Source organism: Hyperolius riggenbachi, chromosome 10, assembly GCF_040937935.1.
Source record: "Hyperolius riggenbachi isolate aHypRig1 chromosome 10, aHypRig1.pri, whole genome shotgun sequence".
Classification (NCBI taxonomy): domain Eukaryota; kingdom Metazoa; phylum Chordata; class Amphibia; order Anura; family Hyperoliidae; genus Hyperolius; species Hyperolius riggenbachi.
This window is the reverse complement of record NC_090655.1, coordinates 28,431,474-28,458,464: the sequence shown is the minus strand read 5'-3', so window position 1 is coordinate 28,458,464 and position 26,991 is coordinate 28,431,474. Positions and strand designations below refer to the sequence as shown.

General features: G+C 43.9%; 1 protein-coding gene across 1 annotated transcript in view; it reads left to right on the top strand.

Annotated features, from left to right (window-relative positions):
• Nucleotides 1-419: 419 nt before the first annotated feature.
• The window catches only part of LOC137536633 (alpha-2-macroglobulin-like protein 1), a 56,411-nt gene continuing 29,839 nt past the window's right edge, over nucleotides 420-26,991 (top strand). Inside the window, exons 1-7 of the mRNA XM_068258883.1 lie at nucleotides 420-624; nucleotides 1,907-2,090; nucleotides 7,254-7,416; nucleotides 16,450-16,502; nucleotides 17,943-17,963; nucleotides 18,737-18,902; nucleotides 26,269-26,353. Of these exons, the coding sequence (XP_068114984.1) occupies nucleotides 548-624; nucleotides 1,907-2,090; nucleotides 7,254-7,416; nucleotides 16,450-16,502; nucleotides 17,943-17,963; nucleotides 18,737-18,902; nucleotides 26,269-26,353 (749 nt within the window). The 5' untranslated portion in view covers nucleotides 420-547. The remainder of the gene's footprint in view (nucleotides 625-1,906; nucleotides 2,091-7,253; nucleotides 7,417-16,449; nucleotides 16,503-17,942; nucleotides 17,964-18,736; nucleotides 18,903-26,268; nucleotides 26,354-26,991) is intronic.

The window sequence follows — 26,991 nt, the reverse complement described above, 5'->3', positions numbered from 1 at the left end:
TGCCCTTCTGTGCAGAAATCTGGGTCACCGTACCAAGAATTATTAGCACGATCCTGGAATGGAATGAATAACCGTGGCTTAGAAACATATAGATGATTGATGAAGTAATAATATACAATCCTTCGTAGGTGTGATGAGACCTCACGTTGCAGGATTTTCCATTGTATCACGAGATGATTACAGACCAGATATTGTTCCTCTCCTCTTTTCATCAATAACCAACAGGAACTGGCTAAAGTTGCTTGTTGGTCTGTAGCCATACAGAGTGCCAGTGAGCTGGCTGCCAACATTGTGTCCATTCATTCTTGGAAAGGCCGTACTGAAGGGTTTATTGGCCAACGGGTGGACTTCCTCTTACAAAGCTATAAAAGTCAGATAAGAGCAGTTGCTAGCAGAGACATTCGAGACCTAGGGATCTAAGGAACAAAACAAAGCAATAAGCTACAAAGCAAGAAAAGCAGAGGACGTGCATACAACTACAACATTTAGAACAGATAGATAAGAGAAAGGTCCGATAAGAAGGACGCAGGCTTTCAATCTGTCCACGATGGATCATTGGCTTCAGGGAAGATTGCTTCTGAGTCTACTGATGCTTGGTCTGACCACTGGCCAGGCTGACAATCTGTAAGTATTCCATATGCTTTCTACCACTATTTCTGGGTTAAAATAGTACATTTTCTCAGACTATACATAGATGTTATGCAGTTAAGTCAGGAAAACCACAAAGCCTTAAGGAATTACTGTAATGGGTTCAATGGAACCTAAAAGAACTCTACAAAGTATAAAGTTTTAACTACTTCCTCCCCTTTGTCCTCACCAAATTCAACATTGCAGGACATGGGAGAAATATCATGATATAGAATTGTATCCTTTTTAGCTATGGGCGCAAAGGCACGCACCCAGAGCCGCACTTTAGTTTACATCTCATCTATAACCTTTAAAGTGAACCTGATATGCATCCACACAGAAGTGTTTAATAAAAACACAGATGTAATTTCATACCATGAAAGACATTTATGTTTGCCTTATCCAGCCATATGAAAAAATCTTGTTGCTCCCTCAAGCCTTGCATTTGATCAGTCCTAACTTTCTTCCTCCTGGTGACTCATGCTGTTTTCTCTCCATATCTAGACAGTATGAGTCATCAGATAGGCGGTGGAAGAACTGATCTGTGGGAGTCAGCAAGTTCCAGTCCCAGTCATGACACCACAGTGGGTGGATTTTGTATGGTCTCCCCTCTCCCCTCCCCTTGTGTTTCTTTTGAACTCTCTGGTTCCAAAATACATACTGAGAAGTTAATTGCTGACAGACCAAATTGGGCCTAAGATGTGTGTATGGTAGGTACACTAGATCTGCCCAATATTCCACTGCTATGTAAATAAGAAAAAAAAACAAAAAACAAATAAAGAGGTATTAGCAAAGGTAATCCTAAATAAATAATTAGTCATGGCAGTGGTGTAGGGATCATCATTGCAGCCATAGTGGCTGCTGTGGTGCACATAGCCAAGGGAGGCCCCATGTGAGTGGCCAGCAGTGTTGGGGGGGTACTGTGGTGGACCTCATAGAGACCTGCAGCAGGCCACGTGAGTTGCAGTATAGGTAGCCAGATGTGACCTCCCCCCCCCTTCCCCCATGTAGGAGACTAGGAGAGAAGTGACTCGCATCTCCACCCACCACCGGTGATCTACCGTCTCTAGGCATCCCATCTCCATGACCACAGTTGTCCCCTTTTAACCCCAGCCGTATGTTTTTTTACCAGGACGGGGAGCCCGACCAAAATTTTGCTCTATGGCCCAATAATCTCTAGCTACGCCTCTGAGTCATGGTAGTCCTGAACAAATAATTATAAATTATAATGCCAACAATATAACACATCTTATGGTGATTTTGTTTTTGTTGATGACAGGAGATACATGGTGACCTATCCAGCAAGCATGTCCTATCCCTCCGATAAGGATGTCTGTGTGTACCTATTATCACCCGATGCTGATGCCGAGCTCACTGTTTCTTTGATGACCAAACAAACAACAACCAACCAGTCTGTCCAGATATCCAAAGGGAATGAGCAACTGCAGTGTCTTTCCTTTGCGGTATGTATTATTCAGTAGTGACCAATAACATCTGTGTTCTCCGAGATTATATATTACTCCACCACTTATCTCACACACACAAAAGCAGGTACCTTAGTGTATGAGTTAATCCTAGCGGTGGTAGACGTCGATCATTGAAAATGACTGGGTATGGAAAGTGAGTATCAGACTGGATTACAAGCTAGGGTTAGGCAATCGGAACTGTTTTAGGAGAGTTAAGGAATAGGGATGGGGAGGTTATGTATATCATTTAGGGTTATGGTTTTGCATTAAAGCGGAATATAAGCCAGCATTTCATCTTTGCTCTAGAACATTATTTACAGCATATTAAATGCAACCAGCATTTTTTTTTTACTAGACCAGCATTGGAAGGGTTACACAGAGAGTGTGAAGGTTCAGTGTAGTGAAATGTGGACGCATCTGAACTTTAGATCATGTTATCTTGTGTTTACTTAAATGTATCAAGTGAGGAATGTGACACATTCTCTGACTGTGCAGAAGCAGATCGAGACAGAGAGACACTGAAAGCATGTCTGCCTTCACTACATAATCAATAAAACTAGTTATTAATAAAATGCAAAGTCAGCTCACAAAGCAAAAAACTGTACTTTTGGGAACCTATAATATCAAAATGAATAATAATACTTGTGCACAAATGCAAATATGATAACTGTATGGCATATAAGCACTTCAGCGCTGTGTAATATGTTGGCGCTTTATAAATGCAATAAATAATAATAATATAAAAAGTAGGAAAGCATCTTTTTATTGAATAATTTGTCAGGGTTTTAAACCGCTTTAAAGAGGAACTGTAACCAAGGATTGAACTTCATTCCTATCAGTAGCTGGTAACCCATTTTCCCACAAGAAAGATTTACCTTTTCTCAAATAGATCATCAGGGACGTCTGTATGGCTGATATTGTAGTGAAACCCCTCCTACAGTATGATGTCAAGACCTAGGTCCTAACATCACACTGTAAGAGCCTTGTTGCATTGTGGGAAATAACATGTTTCCAATTGCAAACCAAATAGTCTCCCTCTGTGGATATGTATGTCTATAAAAAACAACCTTTTAGCCTATAGCCTTCTTAGGGGGTGTGGTTATAGATAATGGCAGTTAGTGATATCTGTTTTTATTTTCATGTCTGCCAGTAGTAAAGATGATGATGTGCAGGCTGATTGTGGATCAGACAATATGAACAAATTACATGGCGAATCACTTGATCACTTTTCAATGTATTGATGTAATTGTTCCCCTTTTCACTAAAGTTCCACTTTAAGTAGCATTGTACTTGGGGAGGGGAAGGGTTAAGCACTAGGAAGGAATTAACATTCAGGAGAGGTAGGGTTTAGGAGGATAAAATGTTAAAGAGAACCCGAGGTGGGGTTCTGACAATGCTATCCGCATACAGAGGCTGGGTCTGCCCATACTGCCCAACCTCTGTTGCTATACAGATCCCCCCAAGTCCCGCCTGTGCTCTGCTACTCCCCATAAATCACAGATGCACTGTCGACACGCAGCGTTTCGCAGCGGGCTGTGTTTACCTATGTAGTGTCAGTCTCGGCGCTCCCCGGGACCGGAGCTATGCAGGAGGCGGGGGAGCGCCGAGACTGACACTACAGAGGTAAACACAGTCCGCACAGCGCGATTGTGATTTATGGGGGATAGCAGAGCACAGGGGGGCTTAGGGGGGATCTAGATAGCAACAGAGACTGGGCAGTATAGGCAGACCCAGCCTCTGTATGCGGATAGCATTGTCAGAACCCCACCTCGGGTTCTCTTTAAAGAAAGGGATTTACATGAAAGTGCACCTGAGACGACATGTGACATGATGAGATAAACATGTTTATGCACAGTGCAAACCATATTCATAACTACGCTGTTTTACGTGTTTTATTTTGCTGCCTGATAGAGTTATTTTTTAAGCATGGAAGTGACAGCTTCTGTCTTGTCGGTACCTTGTCAGGAATATAGTAAACATCACTGATATACACAAATTAAAGCCTTAAAAGTTTTCCTGGCAGAGTACAACTTCTGAGGGCAGAGCGGGATCGTTCATGTATTTTCATTTAGAGACACTTAATAGGCTGCCACTGAGCAGAGACAACAAAACATTCATTCTACTTTGTAAATGTTTAAATAGAAAATAAAATCATGGGATATCTAAAAAAACCTATTTTTAGGAGTAGGAGGATAAATACAATTGTTTATCTCATCAGTTTATTTTCACATTGGGTTTACTTTAAGGTGAGGCTAGAGCTAGGTATTGTGAAGAAGGTTCGTTGTTTAGAGAGTCTGATGGGAAAGAGCACTAAAAACCCCCAGCTATAGTAGAGCATCTGTAATGATCCAACTATAATCATAATCTGCAGGCCTCATCGGGCACTCAAATTAACATGGAAATGAAATGTACAACCTCTACTGTACTTCTCAGCTCAAGTTCTATGGAGAAGCCAAGAGAACCTTTTCAAAAACTCTTCACAGAATTATGGGTAAAAATCACAGGGATTCTATTGTCTCTCTTTATCATGGGCAGCCAAAGGTGGTGAATTCACCGCTTGTCAGCTGCTACTGTTTATCGGCCAGGCTCTTGCTAGAACTCGGCCTAGGCAGTGGGCATGCAGCGCCCCCCCCCCCCCCCCCCCCCCCATGGAGTTGCATCTGAGCACAGCAGTTGCCATCCTCAGATGCAACATGAGGCTTTTATTTACTACTGGGTAACACCACCGCGTGACAAACCTGACATGTGATGTTAAAGGATACCCGAACTGACATGTGACATGATGAGATAGACATGTATATGTACAGTGCCTAGCACACAAATAACTACGCTGTGTTCCTTTTTTTCTTTCTCTCTCTGAAAGAGTTAAATATCAGGTATGTAAGTGGCTGACTCAGTCCTGAAATTCCCCTTTTTACCTCTTTCTTGCTCTCAGAAGCTATTTTCAGCTAGGAAAGTTTTATATTTGGAATTCCTTATCAGTAAGGGTCACACTGTAGTCACTTCCTGTCTGAGTCAGGACTGAGTCAGCCACTTACATACCTGATACTTAACTCTTTCAGGCAGAGAAATAAAAAAAAGGAACACAGCACAGTTATTTGTGTGCTAGGCACTGTACATACACATGTCTATCTCATCATGTCACATGTCAGTTCGGGTATCCTTTAACTAACGCTGCCATGGGGCTTGTGTCCAGGAGGCTCCCGTGAAAAAAGAGGCCTTAGACTGCTATCAATTAAAATAATAGTTTATCTTGCCACATTCTCAGACTTAATCTTTCTACTCAGATATGTAAATTGAAAAGTTAATACATCTAAATCCCTGTTTATATTAATTAAACAGAGAGCTTGATATCCTCCTATTTTAGATAGTATTGTAGCTAATTTATTACGCTTTATAAATCAAAACTTGATGAATCTTATCTGTTGCAAAAGCAGTATAAAACCCTGACATAATATTCAATAAAAACATGTTTTCCTACTTTTTATATGCCATAAGGTTATCATATTTGCTTTTGTGCATAAGTATTATTGATTTAGAAATTACGAAGCACACTTTTTTTTGCTTTGAGAGCTGATTCTGCATTTTATTCATAAAGCAGAGAAACCGAGAGCCCAATATAGTGTAGTATGTATTGGATCAGGGAGAATTAGTGTAGAGTAAGTATTATACTTACAAACATGGGTTACCATTTAGGCAACCACTATATAGGCAGGTGGGGAGATTAGACCTGTCCCCACTCAGGAATAAGATGTCGCTCTCTGAAGAAGGAAAGGAGGGTTTGTCACCCTTCCAACCACCAAGGGTGGATATCTTGACAAGTAGATGTACAGAGGCGCCAAAAGGATAAAATATGCTAAAATGTTTAAAATATCCGGGTGGCAGCGGTGGACCGGCCACTGAGAAATAGACTCGATGCTGTCGCTTAAGATAAAGACAATTTATTCACATACTCCATGAACAGAACCGCAGTTCTGTTCATGGAGTATGTGAATAAATTGTCTTTATCTTAAGCGACAGCATCGAGTCTATTTCTGAGTGGCCGGTCCACCGCCGCCACCCGGATATTTTAAACATTTTAGCATATTTTATCCTTTTGGCGCCTCTGTACATCTACTTGCATTTTATTCATAACTGTTTTTTTTCATCTTGAAATATAAGCAGAAATACTTTCTGATTGTCTGACTTTGTTCAGGAGAGCTTGCCATGTCAGAGAATTGTTTGTTTACATTTCAGACATGATACAATTAAACACAAGATAACATTATCTCTAGTTCGGATGCGTCCAGCTTTCCTGGCATTGAGTTTTTCTGTCCTGTGTTTAACCATTTGAATGCTGTTCTAATATAAAAAATACTGGTAGTATATAATATGCTGTAAATAATGTTTTAGAGCAAAGAATTGCTGGGTTTCATTCCGCTTTAAGAACTGTCCTAGCATTGTTACCCTTTTGCCCAATATGCCCAAATGAGGTTTACTCAGAAAATAGATAACATTCAAGGTGCTAAGGCACTCTAGGAAAATATGCTACCTTTATGAATTGTTGTGTATATGTTCATTGCACTGTATAATTTTACTCCCACATTTGCATTTTGCACCTTATCTATCCCCGACGAAGCCTCAATAAAGGAGGCGAAACATGTTGGGGTTTTTTTAAGGGTCACTGTCTATTTATTTAGCAGGTTGTTAGTTATGTGGGATGAAGCATGTATCTTGCTATTACCCTGTTCTGATATGTTATGACCTGTTCTCCCTGTTGGCACTAACCTTCAGCTTTTTAACAATTATACTAAAAGGTACGTTTTAGATATTAATACCCCCTAGGCATTTTTTTTTGTGCTAATAAACTCACAATCATGTCCAGCGTGTTGAATCTAGTAAAGGTTTTCACAGTCCCAACTATTTTTTTTTTTTATTGTATTGCCATGATCCTTCATTCTACCTCTAAGCAGCTTTTGTGAAAAAATTAGTTCAATAACGGTGCAGATATCCCTTTTAACCTCCGCAAGGTGCTTGTAAGAGAAATTATGATTTTGACACCTTCACCTCTGCACCGGGAGTGTTCTGTAAATAGCACAAACTTTAAAAGGAACATAACAAATACAGAGTGGACATCTCCTTTTAAATACAGCATGTCACCCTTACTGTCTTTGTCTGCAGGTTCCAGCACCCACTGAAGGGGATAAGGACATTGGCACCATTCTTATTACTATAGTGAGTGGAGGCACACAGATTTCAGAGAGCAACTTAGTTGAAATCATTCTTGAGGAAACCGGAATGTTTATGCAGACAGACAAACCACTTTACCAGCCTGGAGAAACAGGTAAGAATGGGCGGCACGGTCTAGAGTTGCAGCAATGCTGCTATGCTGGATCTTGTAGACATGTAAACTTGAAACTCAGAGTGTATCTTACAGCAGATCCGAGATGAAAAACTTACTATAACAAGTAACTTGTCTATATATTTTATCTAAAGTTTAGATGGTTTACACAGCAAATCTAACTGCAAACAGCTTCAACAGTTTATGATTATTTCTTCCTGTGATACAATGACAGCAGTCATATTCTGCTTGTCATCATTACACACAGGCAAGCTGCTCTGCATCTCCAACCCTCAGCCTGTGAAAACTACGCTCCTCTCTCCGCCCCTCTCTGCCTTCTTGCCTCTGAAATCTCTGGCTGGTAACGCCTCCTCCTCCTCCTTTGGGAAAAGCTTCCTTCTCCCCAGGCTGAGCTCCCATGAGCACTCGCTACATGGGACTCAGAATGCCTAGGCGCTGGAGGAGCTAGGGGAATTAGGGTATTAAAACAAAAAAAAAGTATTTGGCTTGAGGTATGCCCTATAAACTATATGTAAGGAGCACGATTATGCAATGTGTACAATGTGTAAAAGTTCGTCTCGGATCCACTTTAATAGGTGACATACTAATCAGTTCTCAATCAAGACTTTAATGCAGCACAAAATGTACAGCTGGAAATAGCCACAGACTTCAGCATGGCTAAACCAATCAACTATGTATCAGCAGGCCAAAATGCATGTACCATTGGTCCCAATACTTAACAAGAACAAGCACAGTCCCTTCAGTAAATTGGGTGCAGCCATAAACCACAGTACAATTTGCGGCTATGGCGGCAGCGACTGAGTAATTTGTATGCCAGGGTACAGCTATTATATAGCCAAACTCCAGCTACTGGCAGAGGCAGCGGCGGACATGAGTTATCAGGTGCCTGGGGTTTGGCTGTTATGTAGACAAGACAAGACAAATAAGACAAATAAAATTTATATCACGCTTTTCTCCTGGCCGACTCAAAGCACCAGAGCTGCAGCCACTAGGACGTGCACTATAGGCAGTAGCAGTGTTAGGGAGACTTGCCTAAGGTCTCCTACTGAATAGGTGCTGGCTTACTGAACAGGCAGAGCTGAGATTCGAACCCTGGTCTCCTGCGTCAGGGGTAGAGCCCTTTACCATTACATCATCCAGCCACTATGTAGACATCCCCTGGATCGACTGTGGCATAGTGCTCCTAATTTTATTGTTAGGCATATGTGTGTGTGTGTGTGGGGGGGGGGGGGGGGGGTTAGTGTTATGTGAACATAGGTCAAAAATTGGACACAGAGCCAGTTCGGTTAATCTCCAAGCAGAAGCTGATCCACTGAAATGAATAATCACTATGTAGAAATTAACCTTCTGCCAACCGCGCCACGCCAATGGGCGTGGCCGCGGCGGCAGCCCCAGGACCGCCTAACGAAGATTGGCGTAAAGTCCTGGGGCTCTGTTTTGCATGAGATCGCGTGCATCTCCTGCTTGGGGGGCGGAGCTCCGCCCCGCCTTCAGTCTCCGAGCGGGACTGTTAGACGGTGTGATCGCTGTCTTTTTACTTGTACAGCGCTGCGATCAGCAGCAGCGCTGTACTGGGGACAACCGTGTCACACGGCTGTCCCCCTGGGTCACAAGAGAGCGATCGGTTCTCATAGGCAGAAGCCTATGACAGCCGATCGCCATAATTGGCTGGCTGTGGGGAGGGAGGGAGTGAGGGAGGGTAGATAATTAAAGAAACAGGTTTTTTTTTTTGTTTTTTTTTTAAACAACAAACAATATTTATTATAAAAAAAATAAACATGGTGGGAGCAATCAGACCTTCACCAACAGAGAGCTCTGTTGGTCGGGAGAAAAGGGGGGGGGATAACTTGTGTGCTGGGTTGTGCGGCCCTGCAGCTTAGCCTTAAAGCTGCAGTGGCCTATTTTGCTAAAAATGGCCTGGTCACTAGGGGGGTTTAGCACTGCAGTCCTCAAGTGGTTAATGAGGGTAAGCTGCAAACATTGTCCAAGCTGGCCTGTTGAGATTACACAGTCATTAATGTAATGTCACCACTGGCCACATGATGGTTGCCTTTCCTTCCCCTGAGCTGCAGGTTTGGACCTGTCACTTAAGCAAACCTATTTCACAAATGTGTTGAACAAGCTAAAAGTAGAAGCGAAGTCCTGGGTTACAGTTTCATGTTTCTTACTGGACGAGTTTTATTATGTTATTTGAAGACCAGCGCCCACTAATTTTGTCATCGCAGGTCTAGCAATAGTCATCTCTGGCCAACTAAATCAGTAGGAATGGTCGGAAAGGCCCATTTCCCATTCTGCGGAAATTCCATTTTCTGAATTTCCATTTTTCCAATTTCCAATTTTCTATATCTCGATTTTTCTATTTTTTTTCAAATCTCCATTTTTTGATTTTCGATTCTGAGGAGTATTTTATTAGTCATTTTTTTGCATTAGAGAATGCAAAAAGAAGAAATATCGGAAAAACGGAAATCAAAAAAACAATTGGTCTAGACCTAAAATTTAGCAGAAAAATTCTGCATTCTCCGATGGGTCCATGCTTCCAAGTTCTGGGCTAAAATTACCAAGTTGCGGTAAATTGGATTTCCACTGGATTCTGTTTTCCGATTTGCATTTTCTGAATTCCAAAATGCGTATTTCCGATTAGAAATGCAGAAATTTCAGCTCCGCAGAATCTGAGTGAGTATTCCTACGAATCGGTTTAGTGAAAGGGATGAGGTAGGTTCAATGTATGGCTCATTCCGTGAACAACTTAATGCAGGGGCACAAAAAGTGAGAGCTTAGGAGACTATACTTAGGATTGGGGAAGTTTAGGATTCTACTATCTACAATCTACTATGGCCATAAATCTACCCAGCCTGGTGGCCTGTCATAATATCTTAAGTTCAAAGTGTGGCTGCTGTTCCCTGACACTCAGGTTTTTCTGTCCACCCCAAACGACAACAAGAGATGTTACCGGTCGGTCTGAGAGCGGGATTATACAATTGTACCTATTTGAGGTCACTGTATGTGAAATGCACTTACATCGGTTGGGTCCTAATTTAGATTACGACCCTAACTGTGAGTATTGGATTTTCGAGAACAATTCAAACCATTTTATTGAATAAAGCTGACAAGATAGTGTCACTGCTTGAGGCTTAGCACCGAAGTTAGCACATGCAAACTACTTAGCACCGTAGTTAGCACATGCAAACTACTTAGCACCGTAGTTAGCACATGCAAACTACTTAGCACCGTAGTCAGCACATGCAAACTACTTAGCACCGTAGTCAGCACATGCAAACTACTTAGCACCGTAGTTAGCACATGCAAACTACTTAGCACGGTAGTTAGCACATGCAAACTACTTAGCACCGTAGTTAGTATAATTTACAGAGGCGCCAATAGAGTAAAATAGTACCAATTAAAATTCAAATAAAATATGTGGGTGGTGAGGGTGGACTCACACCACATAAAACACAAGTACTAATTTGCATATAATACCAAAAATATAAATTTATTAGATACTACCAATAAAAACAATTTGCAACGCGTTTCCCGGGTCCCAAGCCCGCTTCATCAGGCAAGAAAAATATATGCAAGCAGGAACAACTGAAATATAAACAAAATACAAAACCCATATGTAATCAGCCAAAAAAAAAAAAAGGGATATAAAGTATTCAACATCAGTCGGCATGAATTTAGCCACTCCTGGTGGGCATATATATCCACATACATATATATATATACACACACACACACATACATGTGTGCACACATCCCTACATACACCAAAAATCAATTGTGGCGTAGTATATCACATTCTATATATATATAAAAAGCAATGATCATTTTGATCTAAAATATAAACAAATAAACATATCGGCCAATACAGTCACATATCACATATCATCTTGATAAACTAAAGTTATCTGTGTATCAAGACGCACATAGGGTTGTCAACACAATCCCCATATATGTAGAACGAAGTCTCTATGGAGACACAATGGTATTCGCCCCTTTGTCTGCTATTAATAGCATAGTGCCCTCCATACAATATTTGTGCTATCAAGTTGTGGGGACCATGTCACCGATAACATATGGGACAGGGGAGAAGGGATGGGAATGGATCAGGGGGGAGAGAGCATAAGGGTGGGAGCAGGGGGGAGAGAGCATAAGGGTAGGAGGATCAATAATATATACAATATATACAATGTAATCTAGGACTTACCAATATCCTACCAAAGAGCATCCGAAAACGATCATACAAAAATTCCGAAAACGAGGATCAAGGGGAAAAGGAAAAGGGAAAAAGAAACAAAACATAACTGCACCCACTGACTGTGAGATTAAATCGATCTTCAATCTCTCCGACTATATATTGAAGGAAAATGAAACCAAATTACTTAGCAAAGGCTTATCCTTCTGCCCTACCAATATGGCCCAACTAAGTGAACTGTTTGCTGACCTAAATACCTTCATACGCAAACTAACCTTAAGGAGACACTTTGCACTAAAAAAGATAGACAAAACTACTAAAATCATCCAGACACAGGAACCAGATATACCGATTGTAACAGTTGATGACCAAGAAATAACCCTAGAGAAGTGTATAACTACCTCCCTCAAAGCCAGATCTAGATTTTATCCAACCGCATCTAAAGGAAACTTTATAGAAACATTTTACGCATTGGCCCTTGAAGACCTACAAAAACTATGCCATGAACACACCGCCTCCCAATCCAACCTCACTCCATCCGAAAAAGCGGCCATTAATCACTTAAAAACAATACCAACTTGGTGATTAAGCCAGCGGATAAAGGAGGGGGTATAGTCATACTCAACAGGGAGGACTATATAAAGGAGGCACTCCGCCTACTCCAGGACCCCATCAGTTACACCACACTTGTACAAGACCCTACCACCATATACCACATGGAGCTGAAAACCTTTATTAATGAAGCCTTTATGGAAGGATTAATCACCAAAAATGAAAGGAATTTCATACTTATTGAATATCCCACCACCCCATACTTTTACTATTTGCCCAAAATACATAAATGCTTACACAATCCCCCAGGAAGACCAATAATATCCGGTATCAATTCCCTAACTAGTAATCTGTCTAAATTCGTGGATCAACATCTACAAAAGCATGTACGTAAATTAGAATCCTACACGAGAGATTCCCAACACCTTATCAACATATTAAGAGGTTACGAATGGAAATCCGATTATACCTGGCTGACATGCGATGTCTCAGCGCTCTACACTAGTATAACACATGAGTTTGGTATTGAAGCCACAAAATTTTACTTGCAATCTGATCCAGAAATGCCACAAAAACAAAAAACCTTTTTATTACAATGCGTTGAGTTTATACTCACACACAATTATTTTACCTTTATGGAGACCACCTACCAACAAATAGGGGGCACAGCTATGGGTAGCAGTTTTGCGCCCAGCTATGCCAATTTAGCCATGGGTCTATTGGAAACCATCTACATCCATAACAATAATCCATTTCGAGACCACATCATAATGTATAAGCGATATATCGATGATTTAGTATTTATATGGCAAGGAGACACATCACTCATCCCTTCCTTTGTCAATTATCTTAACTCCAACAGGGCAAAACTTTTTTTCACGTCACAATACAGCAACACATCCCTAGAATTCCTTGACCTAGTCCTATTTCACAACGATAATATCATCAAAACCAAAACACATTTCAAGCCAGTTGATGCCAACAGCTACATTCATTTTAGTAGTTTTCACCACAAACCTTGGACAAACAATACCCCCTATAACCAGTTCAAACGTATCTATAAAAATTGTACAGATATTCAAGACTACGAAACACAATCCAAACTACTTGTCAAAAAATTCAAAGAAAGGAAATATCCTAAAAAACTAATACAGAACGCCAAACATAAAGCAAAAGAACACAGAGTACCACAAACGACCCAATATATTCCACAAGATTCCAAATCCGATAATATACTACGGTTTATAACCAAATACAATGTCCAACACACGGCCATTAAAAATATCCTTACCCAAAGATGGGAAATTTTACAACAAGACCCTTACCTACGTGAACATATTCCAAACAAGCCCATTATGACTTTCCGGAGAGCACCCAACCTCCGGAGTATACTGGCTCCTAGTAAATTGAAATCAAAAAGTAAGGTGGAGAGCCTACCAGCAGGATCCTTCACCTGTTTCAAGAAACGTTGTCTAGCGTGTAATTTTGTCACTATCACTGACCATATTATATCCTACAGTGACAATACTATTTACCCCATACACAACCACATAGATTGCGACACTAGGTTTGTGATTTATGTTGCGACTTGCCCATGCCAAGTACAATACGTAGGACGCACTAGCCAATTCCTTAGGGAAAGAATAGGACAACATAAACGGAACATCCTGAAAGGGCTCGCCACTCATAGCTTATCGAGACACTTTGACCAGATTCATAGTAGAGACGTAACTAAGGTTTCCTTTATAGCGTTGGAATCCATAAATCCCATGAGGCCGAATGCAATTCAAGTATTGAAAAACAGAGAGATATATTGGATCCAAACTTTGAAAACACTTATACCCCTGGGACTCAATGAACAACTAGAGAAGACTTTCTGATTGCATAGGCACATCGTCCATACAACTCTCTTCCCCCTCCCTCTGTATATCAGACACCAAGAAGATGGGTCATACCCACCCATTTATAGCCACTATCCCCTCTCCCCACAGTTTCAGTATTTTTCTGCTCCCAGATATAACATTCAGTAGGTTTCAGCGATCTCACATTATTCGCTCTCTTTTAATTAATCCCTACCAACTGCAAAGGATACTGGTTTGTGCATCTGTGTATATTTATGCACAAACTCTTTTATGCACAATATATTTTTTTATATCAAAGAATCCTTCTGTATATTTTATGTACTGTTTTTTAATATAATATTATATAATATAAGGCATTCCTTCTATCGCCTGCAGGTATTATATTTGATACTATTTTAGATAATTGCTGGTTATTTATTCATTGGTCATTTATATATTATTTTATATTATTCTTATTTTAATTTCAATTTTATCATTCGTTATTATTATGTCTTATTTATATTCCGAGTCCCTCCCCTTTATGCTAAATGTCTAACATATTGACTTCCATATGAATTCTATATAATATATAACCAACTAGTTGGGAAGGCTGTTGCAAAACCCTCAGTCCCATGGGGGGTTAACATTGTAGATTGGAGGGCAGCCAAGCCGTCCAGATCGTAACCAACGCTCCTCCGCTCATTTCAGAGCCCAGGGAGTGTTTTTCATGTCACATGACCATAAGAAGAAGAGTATGCCCATTAGAGAGATGGTGACCAAGTCCCCTGCCCAATACTGACGCACTTCCGTTCTTAGGTGCGGAATGCGCAAGACAGGTATACTATATTGTACATCATGCCCACACCAAAGATGGCGACTGTACCATCTTGCCCTCAGTCAGCGCACTTCCGCTCTGACAAGCGGAATGCGCAGTACGGATTCTTCCGGCCCACAAGCCGCGCCCCCCTCCCTCCCTCCACGGCATCCTACGAGTACATTTAGATACGAGTGTGGCGCCAACCGGCAGCAAAGGCGCCACACTCGTCCACACAAGGATATTGGTAAGTCCTAGATTACATTGTATATATTATTGATCCTCCTACCCTTATGCTCTCTCCCCCCTGCTCCCACCCTTATGCTCTCTCCCCCCTGATCCATTCCCATCCCTTCTCCCCTGTCCCATATGTTATCGGTGACATGGTCCCCACAACTTGATAGCACAAATATTGTATGGAGGGCACTATGCTATTAATAGCAGACAAAGGGGCGAATACCATTGTGTCTCCATAGAGACTTCGTTCTACATATATGGGGATTGTGTTGACAACCCTATGTGGGTCTTGATACACAGATAACTTTAGTTTATCAAGATGATATGTGATATGTGACTGTATTGGCCGATATGTTTATTTGTTTATATTTTAGATCAAAATGATCATTGTTTTTTATATATATATAGAATGTGATATACTACGCCACAATTGATTTTTGGTGTATGTAGGGATGTGTGCACACATGTATGTGTGTGTGTGTGTATATATATATATGTATGTGGATATATATGCCCACCAGGAGTGGCTAAATTCATGCCGACTGATGTTGAATACTTTATATGCCTTTTTTTTTTTTTTTGGCTGATTACATATGGGTTTTGTATTTTGTTTATATTTCAGTTGTTCCTGCTTGCATATATTTTTCTTGCCTGATGAAGCGGGCTTGGGACCCGCGAAACGCGTTGCAAATTGTTTTTATTGGTAGTATCTAATAAATTTATATTTTTGGTATTATATGCAAATTAGTACTTGTGTTTTATGTGGTGTGAGTCCACCCTCACCACCCACATATTTTATTTGAATTTTAATTGGTACTATTTTACTCTATTGGCGCCTCTGTAAATTATACTACAATTTGATCCACCTGGTGGATGGGTGTTGACACCCTCATTTTTTCCTTCTACGGAGAGCGACTTTTTAGCCTGAGCGAGGACAGGTCTAATCTCCTCGTCTGCGATTGAAGTGGTTGCCCTATACCGGCAACCCAGACTTGTGAGTATAATTCCATTCGTCCTTCACTCATATATGCCATTTGTACAACGGTATCACACTATCGGGGGCTCTCGATTGTCTCTTTTTCTCCTGTTGTTACATAGCACCGTAGTTAGCACATGCAAACTACTTAGCACCGTAGTTAGCACATGCAAACTACTTAGCACCCTAGTTAGCACATGCAAACTACTTAGCACCCTAATTAGCACATGCAAACTGCTTAGCACCATAGTTAGCACATGCAAACTACTTAGCACCCTAGTTAGCACATGCAAACTACTTAGCACCCTAGCTAGCACGTGCAAAGCTTTTCAGCGTGCTAACTATGTAAGCACCCTTTTGTGAATCAAGCCCATTGAATTCATCTTCTTTGTTTTCTGTGCAGTGCGTTTCATTTTTGCAGAATTTGGTGATGACTTCATGACCAAGGATGGCAATGTAAGTACAACCCAATTGCAGACACAAGTGTTTTGCTAGATCACTGTAGGAACGGTTTAACTTTATACAAGGCACACTAGGCACGTGCATTGAAAAGGCAGCTGTTCCCCACCTGCACCCCTTAGCATCCCCAGCATCCCTGGGAGCTGGCACAGCTGTAGCTATCCATTTGCCCCCATTGGTTGCTGCTTTTGTCCTGTGACTGTGTTGGCAGCTGTAACCCTTTCCATGCTGACAGACAGAAGAAATCAGGTCAGGTGCAAGATAAGGATGTAGGGTGTGGCTTGGTTTGAGAGGCGGAGTTTAAGGACTTGGATTTTTGTACTTATAAGCTTCTGATACTTTATGCCACTTTCACACAGGCAGTGTGGGGATCTAGTTCTACAAAGTCACTGGACCTGACAGGGTCAAGACAAGACAAATAACATTTATATTGTGCTTTTCTCCTTGCGGACTCAAAGCGCCAGAGCAGAGCAGCAGCCGCTAGGGCGCGCTCTATTGGCAGTAGCAGTGTAAGGGAGACTTGCCAAAGGTCTCCTACTGAATTAGTGCTGGCTTACTGAACAGGCAGAGCCGAGATTCGAACCCTGGTCTCCTGTGTCAGAGGCAGAGCCCTTAACCATTACACCATCAGCCAGCGTTAAACAATTGGAGCAGGCATTAGTTTTGGGGTAGCGGGGGTAAGCCAGTAGTCGTCAAGGCCGGATTTACCATAAGGCACTGTAGGCATGTGCTTACAGGCGCCTGATGATGGAAAGGCGGCTCACTCCCCTCCTTGAGCTCCTCCCTCCTTCCCATGCAGAGTCCTGATGAGTGTAAGTGAGATATTACTCATCCCTGCTCTTGGCATTCCACTGATGAGATCCCCCTTCAGTCAGGGGCACCTCTAGCTACCTAATACTAACGGGCACCTGTAGCTACCTACAAAGGGCAAGTGAAGTAAAGTGACGTAAAGGAGAAGTGACAGGTGGGACAGCCAGCACACTTGCAGTGTGGTTTGCCGAGGGTTTGTAGGTTCATGGAGGGCGAAGTCTAAGGTGCCAGGACATATGTGCCTATAGGCTCCTTTGAGTTAAATCCAGGCCTGCTAGTAGTGCATGCTGCAGCAGTAGCGTGCACTACTTTGACATTTTTACTTGTGCTGCCACACTAAGCTGTGCTGCTTGATCAGTATAGCTTAGTGAATCAACCCCTACTGATTTGTATGGGAGCCAGATGTAGCCATCAGAAGAGCCGCATCTGGCTCCCGAGCCATAGGTTCCCTACCACTGGTCTAAAAGAATAGAGAGGAAACAGGAAGTGGAGGTGGAGTTATGGTGTGTGGTCTGTTTAGATGTATAAAGTACATAGTAATGCCCTTTATGTACCTGCAGGTGATTCCTGTTGGGTGTGTCCATGTTCAGTATCAGTAACTCTTCTGTGTTCTCTTCTTCTCAACAGTTTGCTCGGGTGACCCTTCAGGTAAGGATAAATGCTCACACATGTAGATATCCGCAACTTGCTGCAAATAGCGGAGGGCTTCGTAGTTCCTCTGAGTTCTGCTTCTCCATCGGGATGGTCAATGAGATGCAAATCATTTCGAGTTGATGCAGGATGATGCAAATTTTGTATGCAAATTAATGCAGCTTGAAAATGAGCCAATCAAATCCAACTGAGGTACAATTGAATTGGTCCATTGGCAACCTGCGTACAAATGCAATACGAGTACAGATTCCAAACTGGAAAAGTTGTACATTCAATTTTGGAGATGCGTAGGCAAATTTAAAGTGGACCTGAACTCAGAATGTCCTCTCTGCTCTAAAAGATACACCAAAGCATAATAACCTTTAAATTAAAAAAATAATAATAATAATTCTTTGTTACAGCCGATACAAATCCCAAAATGAATCTGCACAGTTTCGACTTCCTGATTCATGGTAGCAGACATATTGTTTATAGCTTGTACATTCAAATGGGCTTATCTGCCATGGCAGTCATGTGACACAGGGAGGAGATCAAATTACAACTAGTGATTAGACACAAATGAGGGGGAATTACACAGGCTAAAGTCTTTAAATACATACAGGGTGCGTTTCTCTATGTTTTCCTTGTGTCCTGTGCAAGCGTTTAGGTCCACTTTAAAAAGATTACATTTTAAAAACATTTTGCCCAGCACAATTACACATTGTAAACAATGTATTATCCCCCTCCCCAAGAGTGGGTAACATTTCGTAACATACTGTACTTGTCCACAGGATTCTGACGGCAACAAAATTAATCAGTGGAATGATGTGCAGCCCAAGGAGGGAATTGGAGAACTGTCTTGCCCTCTGTCCCCTGACATGCCACTGGGAGACTATACTATCATAGCAGAGAAAAATAACCTGGAGAAGAAAACAATCATCACAGTGGATAACTACAGTAAGCAGTAAAGTGGTTTTAGAGTTGATAATATAATAATGGACCTGTAAAAACTGTGGGTTTGTTGGTTATTTGCAGCACTTTGCACCAGCCATGACAAAGCAGATGCCCTGGGGCTGGGGTGTGATTTAGAGAGAATCTGAATGAATGAGAATTCAGGTTTAGAGACTACGGTACATTGAAGGACATTTTAAAAAATGGGGTTGCCAGGGGCGTAGCAATAGGGGTTGCAGCGGTAGCGACCGCATCGGGGCCCTTGGGCCAGAGGGGCCCCGAAGGGCCCTCCCTCAACTACAGTATTAGTTCTCTATTGGTCCTGTGCTCATAATAATCACTTCTATATATACACTGAGTAGTGGTAAACATTAAGAAGCTCTTCCCTATCCCCTTCTTGCACCTCTGACACTGTAGTTGCCATTGGCAGGTTTTGGTGCGCCGTATCAATTGTTATGTATAGAGTGCCTGGGGGGCTCCATTGTAAAACTCGCATCGGGGCCCACAGCTCCTTAGCTACGCCACTGGGGGTTGCCATTTTTACTGTCTGTTAACCTCCTTGGCGGTACATTGTTTTTACCAAGGAGGCTGAGTTGCAATTTTTTTGTCATTTTTTTTTGTTTCATGTAGCTACCTGAGTGGTAGCTACATGAAACACCACTAGAGGGCGCATATGTCCCTCTAGTCCGATCGCCGCCGGCAACAACAGCAAACAGGAGATTGCGTATAGAACGCGATCTCCTGTTTGGCTTCTCCTGTCGCCATGGCTACGATCGTCCTGACGTCAGGAGCATCCGATCCAGCCCTTTACGTTGTCCGGGAGTGATTGGTCCGGGCTGCGCAGGGCTCTGGTGGGGGGAAAGCCCTCTTCCGCCGCTGCGTGCGGCTCACCGATCAGGCTGTACGCGCGGCTAGCACAGTGTTAGCTGCGCGTACGTCAGTTTACAGATTGAAAATCGCCCCACCAGGGGCTGAGATATCTTCTGCGGCGGCTTACCCCGTGTCCAGCATGGGGTTACCGCTAAGGAGGTTAATACCAATAGCCTAAAGCCAGTGGCGGCTCCAGGAAATTTTTTTAGGGGGTGCTATGCAGGTGCTGGACCAATTTCCGGGGGAGCTGACGACCTGCGGCGCGCGAAGCGCGCCGCGCCAAAAATGGGTGTGGCCACAACCTGCGGCGCGCGAAGCGCGCCGCGGCGAAAAAATGGGCGTGGTCATGACCGGATGAGGGCGGGGCTAACTGTAATTTAAAGTGAACCCAGGGTGAGAGTGATATGGTGGCTGCCATATTTATTTCCTTTTAAACAATACTAGTTGCCTGGCAGCCCTGCTGATCTATTTGGCTGTAGTAGTGAACTGAATTACACCAGAAACAAGCCATGCAGCTAATCTTGTCAGTTCTGACAATATTGTCAGAAACCCCTGACCTGCTGCATGCTTGTTCAGGGTCTATGGTTGAAAGAATAAGAGGCAGAGGACCAGCACGGCAGCCAGGCAACTGGTATTGCTTAAAGGGAGATAAATATGGCAGCCTCAATATTATTCTCACCTCGGGTTCCCTTTAAAAGTGCAACGCAAAGACAGAGGGCCCAAGTTTTGGTGACCCTTTTCCCAGAAAATTCACATAATTGTGCAGGTTTTCTCAAGAAAATACACGTAATGTGAGCAGATTTTAACAAAAAACACGTCCAATGACCCCAATATGCACAATCGTTATCAGATATGGCCCCAATATGCACAATCGTTATCAGATATGGCCCCAATATGCACAATCGTTATCAGATATGGCCCCAATATGCACAATCGTTATCAGATATAGCCCCAATATGCACAATCGGTAGCAGATATGACCCCAATATGCACAATCGTTAGCAGATATGACCCCAATATGCACAATCGTTATCAGATATGGCCCCAATATGCACAATCGTTATCAGATATGGCCCCAATATGCACAATCGGTAGCAGATATGGTCCCAATATGCACAATCGGTAGCAGATATGGTCCCAATATGCACAATCGGTAGCAGATATGGTCCCAATATGCACAATCGGTGGCAGATATGGTCCCAATATGCACAATCGGTGGCAGATATGGTCCCAATATGCACAATCGGTGGCAGATATGGTCCCAATATGCACAATCGGTGGCAGATATGGTCCCAATATGCACAATCGGTGGCAGATATGGTCCCAATATGCACAATCGGTGGCAGATATGGTCCCAATATGCACAATCGGTGGCAGATATGGTCCCAATATGCACAATCGGTGGCAGATATGGTCCCAATATGCACAATCGGTGGCAGATATGGTCCCAATATGCACAATCGGTGGCAGATATGGTCCCAATATGCACAATCGGTGGCAGATATGGTCCCAATATGCACAATCGGTGGCAGATATGGTCCCAATATGCACAATCGGTAGCAGATATGACCCCAATATGCACAATCGGTAGCAGATATGACCCCAATATGCACAATCGGTAGCAGATATGACCCCAATATGCACAATCGGTAGCAGATATGACCCCAATATGCACAATCGGTAGCAGAAATGACCCCAATATGCACAATCGGTAGCAGAAATGACCCCAATATGCACAATCGGTAGCAGAAATGACCCCAATATGCACAATCGGTAGCAGAAATGACCCCAACATGCACAATCGGTAGCAGATATCGCCCCAATATGCACAATCCGTAGCAGATATGACCCCAATATGCACAATCCGTAGCAGATATGACCCCAATATGCACAATCCGTGGCAGATATGACCCCAATATGCACAATCCGTGGCAGATATGACCCCAATATGCACAATCCGTGGCAGATATGACCCCAATATGCACAATCCGTGGCAGATATGACCCCAATATGCACAATCCGTGGCAGATATGACCCCAATATGCACAATCCGTGGCAGATATGACCCCAATATGCACAATCCGTAGCAGATATGACCCCAATATGCACAATCCGCATCACCTGAAAAAGAAAAGAAAAACCCATTTACTCACCTACAGCCAGAAGACCTTCTTTCCCGACCTCCTGTCCCGAGTCCCGACCTCATTGTGGCGCGCAGCGCCCGCGCGCCCACGATCCTCTTCCTTCCCGACGTCACGACGAGACTTCCTGCCTGCATGCAGAGAGCAGGGCTACGGGAAAATGGCCGCCCGAAGTCTGCAGAACAGGGCTCCGGGCGGCCATCTTACCGTAGCCCTGCCTGCTGCTCCGTGCTGCCGGTGTGTGAACTGACTTGGCGTCTTTTAGACGCCTGAAGTCAGTTCACTCCAGGGGGTGCTTTGGGGGTGCTTGGACAATTCTAGGGGGTGCTCGAGCACCCCCAAGCACCCCCCTGGCGCCGCCACTGCCTAAAGCCCATCTTCAGGATCAAATTTGATGTACCCTGTTTTTGATTCTCCTTTCAAGGAATGGAGAGACAGGAGGTCAATCGGCACTGCAGGTGCTTTATTCCAAAAGCAGGCACAGGTACAGTACAAAAATCATTTGAATAAAATTGGTTCACATACCATAAGGTGGAGTGGGGTGATGCGGTGGGTGCTGGGGGAAGGTGCCTGACGGTCGTTTCGCGCTACAATGCGCTTCAACAGAGGCGAGGTAATTTGCCTCCGTTGAAGCGCATTGTAGCGCGAAATGCCCGTCAGGCACCTTCCCCCAGCACCAACCGCATCACCCCACTCCACCTTATGGTATGTGAACCAATTTTTTTCAAATGATTTTTGTACTGTACCTGTGCCTGCTTTTGGAATAAAGCACCTGCAGTGCCGATTGACCTCCTGTCTCTCCATTCCTTCAATATCTGCTCTCCATAATCTGAGCACGCAGCCTGCACCATAGCAGGAGAAAAGAGTGGATGTGCATCCTGCCTATGTTCTTCCAGCGGCAGCTGCCCCTAAGTTGCAGTGCCAACTAACTCTTTTTCCCTTCTCCTTTTGCCTACAAATGATTCTCCTTTCAGTAGCAGTATAACAATACATGCTTAAAGAGACACTGAAGCGGAAAAAATATATGATATAGTGAATTGGTTGTGTACTATGAATAATTACTAGAAGATTAGCAGCAAATAAAATATTCTCATATTTTTATTTTCAGGTATATAGTGTTTTTTCTAACATTGCATCATTCTATAATATGTGCAGATTACACAAAACTCAGCATTCAAAATGATTCTTTCAGAGCAGTCTGTGAACTAATGACCTCTCCTCTGGCAGAGAAAATGACATTTGTTTACTTACAGTTGAGATAATACAAGTCAGATAACAGCCCTCTCCAGGACTTTGAAAGTCATAGAGCTTAATGGCTTGTTTGCATAGAGATAACAACTGGAGTTTCTTAACTCTTCCTGTACTGGAAACAATTAGACTGATGTATCTGATCTTAATGTTTTATTTCTTAGCTGTACTACACATACAAATCATAATATCATTATTTTTTTTTTCGCTTCAGTGTCTCTTTAAGTAGGCAGGTGCCTCCCAATAAAACAAATTAAATAAGCAGGTGAATAAAGATAAAATGATTAAATAGCCAAGTCTGCCCTGCATAAATAAATTAATTAGCCATGTTCCCCGGATAAATGAATTAAGTAGCCATGTGCACATATATGTAGATCAGTATAAGGTACTCCTAGATATTAGGTAACCATAGCTGTCCCCCAATTGCTGGCTGGGGCAGGGTGCTGTGTGGCTGGGGCAGGGTGCTGGATTGGTGGGGCAGGGTGCTGTGTGGCTTGGGCAGGGTGTTGTGTGGCTTGGGCAGGGTGCTGACTTGCTGGGGCAGGGCCAGGGTGCTGTGTGGCTGGGGCAGGGTGCTGTGTGGCTTAGGCAGGGTGCTTACTTGCTGGGGCAGGGTACTGGCTTGCTGGGGCAGGGTGCTGTGTGGCTTGGGCAGGGTGCTGGCTTGCTGGGGCAGGGTGCTGTGTGGCTTGGGAAGGGTGCTGTGTGGCTGGGGCAGGGTGCTGTGTGGCTTGGGCAGGGTGCTGACTTGCTGGGGCAGGGTGCTGTGTGGCTTGGGCAGGGTACTAGCTTGCTGGGGCAGGGTGCTGTGTGGCTGGGGCAGGGTGCTGTGTGGCTTGGGCAGGGTGCTCGCTTGCTGGGGCAGGGTGTTGTGTGGCTTGGGCAGGGTACTAGCTTGCTGGGGCAGGGTGCTGTGTGGCTGGGGCAGGGTGCTGTGTGGCTTGGGCAGGGTGCTCGCTTGCTGGGGCAGGGTGCTGTGTGGCTTGGGCAGGGTGTTGTGTGGCTTGGGAAGGGTGCTGAATTGGTGGGGTGGGGTGCTGTGTGGCTTGGGCAGGGTGCTGACTTGCTGGGGCAGGGTGCTGTGTGGCTTGGGCAGGGTGTTGTGTGGCTTGGGAAGGGTGCTGAATTGGTGGGGTGGGGTGCTGTGTGGCTTGGGCAGGGTGCTGACTTGCTGGGGCAGGGTGCTGTGTGGCTTGGGCAGGGTGTTGTGTGGCTTGGGAAGGGTGCTGAATTGGTGGGGTGGGGTGCTGTGTGGCTTGTGCAGGGTACTGGCTTGCTGGGGCAGGGTGCTGTGTGGCTTGTGCAGGGTACTGGCTTGCTGGGGCAGGGTGCTGTGTGGCTTGGGCAGGGTGCTGGCTTGCTGGGGCAGGGTGCTGTGTGGCTTGGGCAGGGTGCAGTGTGGCTTGGGCAGGGTGCAGTGTGGCTTGGGCAGGGTGCTGACTTGCTGGGGCAGGGTGCTGTGTGGCTTGGGCAGGGTGCTGACTTGCTGGGGCAGGGTGCTGTGTGGCTTGGGCAGGGTGCTCGCTTGCTGGGGCAGGGTGCTGTGTGACTTGGGCAGGGTGCAGTGTGGCTTGGGCAGGGTGCAGTGTGGCTTGGGCAGGGTGCTGACTTGCTGGGGCAGGGTGCTGTGTGGCTTGGGCAGGGTGCTGACTTGCTGGGGCAGGGTGCTGTGTGGCTTGGGCAGGGTGCTCGCTTGCTGGGGCAGGGTGCTGTGTGACTTGGGCAAGGTGCTGTATTGCTGGGGCGGGGTGCTATGTGGCTTGGGCAGGGTGATCTGGCTTGGGCAGGGTGCTTGCTTGCTGGGCCAGGGTGCTCGCTTGCTGGGGCAAGGTGCTTGCTTGCTGGTGCTGGGGCAGGGAGAGACCTCAGATCATGGGCACCAGTCAACCAATCATTGCTGCCACTGCCCCAACCACTTCTGCCTGGGCTTCCTCTTTAATGAAGTATCAGACCTCCAATCAGTGCATAAACAAAGACAAATAAGGACCCATGCTACTCGCGCCCAATGTACTACAAATGCAGAAGTGGCTATTGATGTCACTTCCACATTTTAGTACACTAGGCGCAAGTAGCATGCGTTCTTTTATTTCTCCGCTGTCACGTTGATTGGAGGTCTAATACTGTGTTAGAGAGGAGGGCTCAGCCAGGGGTGGCAAGGGCGGCAGACAGACAACGATTGGCAGCAGTGGCAGGCATGTCGCCCATGGTGCAATGGCGCCCATGGCACTAGTTCTGCACACTTGTAAATATGTGTCTGGTTGAAATGCATTTAGAATAAAATAATTCTTCGCAAAATGTACCACGGAAAGAAAGCCTAATTAGTGGCAAAAAATAAAAAGATATAGATCTTTTTAATGTGATAAGTAGCAATAAAGTTAAAGGCGAATTAATGGAAGGAGCGCTAAAAGGTAAAAATTGCTCTGGTACAGAAGAAGAAAACCTCTCAGTAGTGAAGTGGTTAAACTTTTCTTTTGTTATGATTATGATGTTATGATTATTTCCAGATTAGGGTCTAAAAGCCGTTAATTATTTTTCACAAGCTTTTAGACCCTTAAGACGAGAAGAAGAAAAAAAAAACATACCACGGAGAGATCTGCAACAGCTCCTGCATATTATTCACTCAGGCACGGGATTACCACTCTGAGCTGCGGATTTCTGTGCGAGCCTAACCCAGGGTTACAACTAAGGAGGTTCAGAAGAAGCAAGAGGTGTGGCTGAGCTCAATATCCCTCCCTGCCAAGTTGTAAAAGGAGGAGTGGCAGAGCTGCCACTCAAGCACCCATGCACTGACGTAAATGGAGCGGGTGCTTTGGAGTTTAAGGATTCTTACGTTGTAGTAGCATACTTACCAGAGACTGTGTATGTGACACTTACCAATACACTGCAAACAGTACAGCAGAAATACCAGACATGACTATGCTGGTGATTAGAAGATGAAAGTATTTCTGATAGGAATAAGGTAGCAATATACCCATAAAAAGTGATCCTGAAGTGGGGATCAAACAATATAAATGTAATCCAGTCCACGTTTGTTCAAGTCACTTATGGTATTGCCATAGGGGATCCAGATGTTGTAGGATAATTCATTTATATTTTTATTTTTACGTTCCCAGTTCTTCCAAGGATGGACATTGAGCTCACTGCACCATCAGAAGTGTCTGTTCTCGAGAAGAGTTTCGATATGGAAGCATGTGGCAAGTAAGTATGTGATAATTAACTAGTGATAACTGTGCTGACTGTCTGCTATTGTTACAAAAAGCCAGAATACATGTATTAAAAAGTAAAGTGAAGACTTATCAAACGTCATCCAATCCCAAATGTAGACCCAACAGATATCCTCCAGTCCACGGTGTAGATCAAATAGAGGTCCTCCAGTCACAGATGTAGACCGAACAGATATCCTCCAGTCCCAAATGTAGATGGAAAAGAGATGACCCAGTCCAAGGTGTAGACTAAATAAAGATCCTACAGTCCCAGGTGTAGACTGGTCCTCCAGTCCCAAGTGTAGATCAAATAGACATCCTCCAGTCCCAGGTGCAGACTAAATAGAGGTCCTCAAGTTCCAAGTGTAGATAGAATAGAGATCTTTCAGTCCCAGAAGAGCAAATAGAGATCATCCAGGAGATCCTCCAGTCCCAGGTGTAGACTGGTCCTCTAGTCCCAGGTGTAGATCAAATAGAGATCCTCTAGTCTCAGGTGTAGTTCGAATAGAGATCCTACAGTCCCAGGTGGAAACTAAATAGAGGTCCTCAAGTCCCAGGTGTAGATAGAATAGAGATCTTTCGGTCCCAGTAGAGTAAATAGAGATCCTCCAGGAGATCCTCAAGTCCCAGGTG